General features: G+C 42.3%; 1 protein-coding gene across 1 annotated transcript; it reads right to left on the bottom strand.

The window, feature by feature from the left end:
* Positions 1-348: 348 nt before the first annotated feature.
* On the bottom strand, positions 349-2299 carry LOC129411531 (lysophosphatidylcholine acyltransferase 2-like). The gene is made up of 2 exons (XM_055162629.1): positions 2136-2299; positions 349-2053 (listed from the first exon to the last, which is right to left on the bottom strand). Exons 1-2 carry the CDS (start codon positions 2188-2190, stop codon positions 1881-1883), a joined length of 228 nt encoding a protein of 75 aa, XP_055018604.1. The 5' UTR covers positions 2191-2299; the 3' UTR covers positions 349-1880.
* Positions 2300-5220: the final 2921 nt, after the last annotated feature.

Genomic DNA, 5220 nt, shown 5'->3' with positions numbered 1-5220 from the left:
TCATTCTTAATAAACTATTTTCTTCATGAATAAATCCTTTGCTCATGTTTTAGTAAGGCTATTTAAGGTGTAGTTATTCTGAAGTTGTATCAGAATTAGAGTATTGCCACAAGTGCTTTTAACCCAAATGCATTGATTTTATTCACATTTTTCTTCATGATTTATGCGATATTTAATATTTATATATATATTTTATTTTATATATATTTTATATTTAAAAAAGAACAAAAACAGGAGTGTGTCCAACCATATGACATGATCATTAAATGTAAAAAGCTATATTCCCCACATTTTTCTTTTACTTCACAGAATGACATATTATAAGCTGCACAAGCGCACACACATAAGTCAACATCGACATATAATTTATTTATTGAAAATAATTCTTGAAATGTCAAAATGTAAGACCATGTAGGATAGAATATGTCACTTTGACAGATTCAGTTGTACTTGGCACAAACAGTTGGCTTACAACATTTGCTTGGTACAGTCCCCCTTTACAACCATAGTTTGTCATGTCAGTAAAAAAACAAAAAAACATTTCAAAGCACATAAGATCCCTGTTCATATTGACCTTCAGAATCAGTGTATCATTATATGCTATTCTTTGTTTGTTTTGCTTTTGTAATAGTCAAAGTATCTTTTTAGATGTTTATCTTTTAAGCCCAAATGAATTTATATATTTCTTATTTACCTTATACCTTTAGGTATAAATATATAAGATTATAACTAAGACAATACAAGGATAACTTTATACAGGTAACTACTGGCACCTGGTGGTGAGAATGAGAATTATTTACATATGTATCTAATTAGTTTGTACAGCATTTCTTAGTAATTTAATAAAAAGCAAAAATGTAAAAAAAAAATGCAAAGTGGTTTATTTTGAACAGAAAATTTGCTGTATTAACAAAAAGAGAAAATAATGATTTAATGGTTGCACAGTATAAATAACTATATACCCTGCTGGACTGTTATATATGCGTGGAGAGCTGTTGCCTTTTTGCTCACAAATTGCCCTATTTTTTTCCACAGTGGATTTGTTTTAGTAAATCCACAAAGTTAAACCTGTACTGCAAACTCAGCAACACGAATCTTCAGTGGAAATGCAAATGGATACACATGCAAAGCAAACCTCTGGCTAATTATATCTTACAACGGTCTGTGTCCCTGAGCGCAGCAAAAAGTGTAAAACACAGCATGTGTAGTAGACAGAACATGGTGGGCTAGCAATAGGAGATCATAATGAAGTACTAATTATACTGCAACACAGGAACACAAGGAGTCTTTGCTTCTGTTTAAAAATTATGTCGATGTAGTAAATTTCACACCTATTTACAGGAAACCACAATGAAGAAGCGCTCAGTTCATATAGGACTCAATACAACTGGTTGCTTGAAATGAAGTGAAGAGAAATGAGGTGTGATCGTAACTCATATTCTACATCCGTTTAAGACCTTAGTGGGTTTAAAATATAAGGCACTATAATTCATAGCAGAAGCTCACAAGCAATGTTTTAGAAAAAAAGTATGTAACCATTGCATGACGTTATGACAAATAACAACTCAGGGTTAACTCTTGTTTGTATGGCATCAAAATGTATGTAATAAGAACATTGTCCACTTTTTTGTCTATATTCTACAGAGATTATGTATTAAAATATAATCCCAGTGTACAGATATTGCCCATTTTTTGTTAATAAAATAATAAAAACATTATGATAAAACTTCTTAAATTGGTCCTGCCAATGTGGTGAAGGATCTTAATAGCAAATGTGTTGTGAACAACATAATTAATTTGGTTGGAGTCAAAAAAAAAAAAAAAACACTATTGAGATTTCTGAGATGAGTGTTACCCTTGTCACTCCTCACTCCAAGTTGTCAGTCATCTTTCTTGTCTGAGATACTGTCCTCCATCTCTGAAATGCCGTGACCGCTCAGTTCCAGATCCCCAGGTGAGGCTTCCTGAATGGCCTGGTATCTCTGAAGCTCCAAGTACGTAGTAAAGAGTTTGGCATACTCTGGGTGTCTCAGTGCAAAGGCTTGGAATTCACCTAATATATATAAAAAATAAAATTAAAATGTGTGGATAAAATTTTAAATCTCTGATAAATATTGTGCAAGGCTAATACTGACTGAATGTGATAAAGCCAGAACCGTCTGCATCAATCTCCTTGAAGAGCTTGGTCATGTTGAGACTGGACACACCCAGAGCAGAGCGCAGAAGAGCAGTGAACTCCTCATGAGTGATTTTCTCATCCTCGTCTGTGTCAAACAGCTGGAAACAAAATGAATAATAATCATTAACTTTCCAATGTTGGTCATCTTTAAAAGGTTATGTTGACAATGTATCACTTTATTTGGCCATCTTAATCTTTTCTAATCATTCTTAATCATTAATCATTCTTTTGACATATTGTGGAAAAGTTGTTTTAACAAACACTTTTAATAAATGTGCGTTTTAACAAATTACATTAAAGCAAACTCAAATTTTCTCAAATGTATAGGTCTAAATAAAAGTAAGAGTTATTAGATTCACTGGACATTTGTTTTACAAATGAGAGTGAGAGTGAGAGTTTAAACAGAATCCAAAAGTCACACTCACAACAGCAACAGTGTAAACTGCTGCTTCAGTTCTGTCTATACAGAGTCACTACTATAGAACCAACTGTCTGCTTGGCCTTCACTTCAACTTAGTAAAGTGCTGGGTGATTTAGCACACTCTTCCTGCCCCTGGATTATACATCTTCCTCAGATTCAACAATTACATTTTTAAAAATTGCAAGGATTGGATTTCTACAGAATGTGCCGTGTGGAAGGGAGAACTAATAAAAGGATGGACATGTGCTCGACACGATCCACCAAAACCAAAATTCACTTCCTCTTTAGTATATAATATATTTTTAGTGCAAATAATGTATGTATTTTTGTTTCTATTTTTCTGATTCTACACAATTATTATACATATGTAAACCAAAATGTATCTAGTGATGCAAGGGATGTATTCTTTAAATAAATTATAATAATATTTTTCTTTTAAGAAGTTAGGCTATGGTTGCTAGGGATCGGTAGTCCTAGCGTGAAGAACGCTACTCGCTGAAAACTGTCCATCGCTAATCAGGCAGAGATACTCGACGGAGTGTTGTGTGCGCGGGGAAAGCGGAGAAGCGAGTCTCGCAGTTGGCGTGGACGTTCGTGACGTGCGCGTGTGAGTGACGATGTGATGTAGTAAGTGGGCCGTCTGAGTGGCGTTCGTGACGTTCGTGACGTGTCGTGGTTTCGTGACGATCGTGACGATCGTTGGCGTTCGTGAAGTTCGTGGCGTTCGTGACGCGTTCGTGACGTTGACGTGACGATCGTGACGTTCGTGACGTTCGTGACGTTCGTGACGTTCGTGACGTTCGTGGCGTTCGTGACGTTCGTGACGTTCGTGACGTTCGTTCGTGACGACGTTCGTGACGTTCGTGACGATCGTGACGATCGTGACGATCGTGACGACGATCGTGACGATCGTGTGGGCGTTCGTGATGTTCGTGGCGTTCGTGACGTTCGTGGCGTTCGTGACGTTCGTTGTGGTTCGTGACGTTCGTTCGTGTTCGCGATTCGTGACGATCGTGACGATCGTGACGTCGTGGCGTTCGTGACGTTCGTGACGTTCGTTCGTTCGTGACGTTCGTGACGTTCGTGCGATCGTGCGTTCGTGACGTTCGCGTGTTCGTGGCATTCGTGATGTTCATGACGATCGTGACGATCGTGGCATTCGTGATGTTCATGACGTTCGTGACGTTCGTGACGATCGTGACGATCGTGACGATCGTGGCATTCGTGATGTTCGTGGTGTTCGTGGCGTTCGTGGCGTTCGTGACGTTCGTGACGATCGTGGCGATTGTGGCGTTCGTGATGTTCGTGGCGTTCGTGACGTTCATGACGTTCGTGGCATTCGTGACGTTCGCGTTCGTGGCGTTCGTGACGTTCGTGATGTTCGTGACGATCGTCATGATCGTGGCGATTGTGACGTTCGTGACGTTCGTGACGTTCGTGACGTTCGTACCGATCGTGACGATCGTGGCGTTCGTGGCGTTCGTGACGTTCGTGACGATCGTGACGTTCGCGTTCGCGACGTTCGCGGCGTTCGCGGCGTTCGCGGCGTTCGTGACGTTCGTGACGCTCAGAGGCTCCGTCTGCTCGCGTCGTCGTTCACATCATGTTCAGGTTTTGCTGCTGCTGCTGACTGAACTCTGTCTGAAACTTTGAACTTTGAAGATGATTTTTAACCGAATAAAACTGTTTTTATATATTTGAAAAATATAAGGTTTATAACCTTCACCTGCTTCTTCTTCTTCTTCTTCTTGTGTTTGTTTCTTTTCTCTCTCACCTTGAACCTGTGACATCATCACATCTGACCAATCAGGGGCTTTGTTTACGTCGCTGCTGCTTCATGTTGAGGAACGACGAGAAGCCCCCCTCCTCCCCCATCCTCCCCCCCCTCCTCCCCCATCCTCCTCCCCCTCCTCCCCCCTCCCCCCTCCCCCCTCCTCCCCCCTCCTCCCCCCTCCTCCCTCCATCCTCCCCCTCCTCCCCCCTCCTCCCCCCCTCCTCCCCCCCTCCCATCCTCCCCTCCTTTCCTCCTGTTTAAGTTTCATTTTGTGACAAAAACACAGATCTGAATCTGGAGGAAAACACAGAGTCTGGACTGGATCCTGGTCTGGTCTCTGGTCTGGTCTGGTCTCTGGTCTGGTCTCTGGTCTCTGGTCTCTGGTCTGGTCCCTGGTCTGTCTCGGGGGGGTCTTGTGGGTCTTTTTGAGTCTTTTGGTCTTGGGTCTTGGGCGTCTCTGTGGGTCTTTTGTTCGGAGGCGCTGGAGCGTTTGGCCTTTTGTCCGAGTAATGGACGGATGATTGGATTAACGTGACGACAATTAGGACCAAGAGCGACTCACGCAGAGACCCGGGACCAACCAGGACCAACCAACCAGGACCAACCAGGACCAACCAGGACCAACCAGGACCAACCGGGACCAACCAGGACCAACCAGGACCAACCAGGACCAACCAGGACCAACAGGACCAACCCAAGGACCAACCGGGACCAACCAGGACCAACCAACCAGGACCAACCAGGACCAACCAGGACCAACCAGGACCAACCAGGACCAACCAACCAGGACCAACCAGGACCAACCAGGACCAACCAGGACCAACCAGGGACCAACCAACCAGGACC

The sequence above is a fragment of the Boleophthalmus pectinirostris genome, unplaced genomic scaffold (genome assembly GCF_026225935.1).
Source record: "Boleophthalmus pectinirostris isolate CB_2022bp ecotype Guang Dong unplaced genomic scaffold, ASM2622593v1 HiC_scaffold_5, whole genome shotgun sequence".
Lineage (NCBI taxonomy): Eukaryota > Metazoa > Chordata > Actinopteri > Gobiiformes > Gobiidae > Boleophthalmus > Boleophthalmus pectinirostris.
This window is presented reverse-complemented; position numbering and strand designations above follow the sequence as displayed.

Bases quoted from the DNA above. Each gene is read 5' to 3' on its own strand.
- LOC129411531 (XM_055162629.1), bottom strand. From the start codon at position 2,190: ATGACCAAGCTCTTCAAGGAGATTGATGCAGACGGTTCTGGCTTTATC. The intron at 2,054-2,135 runs GTCAGTATTAGC...TATATATATTAG, and splicing joins TTCTGGCTTTATCACATTCA to GTGAATTCCAAGCCTTTGCA.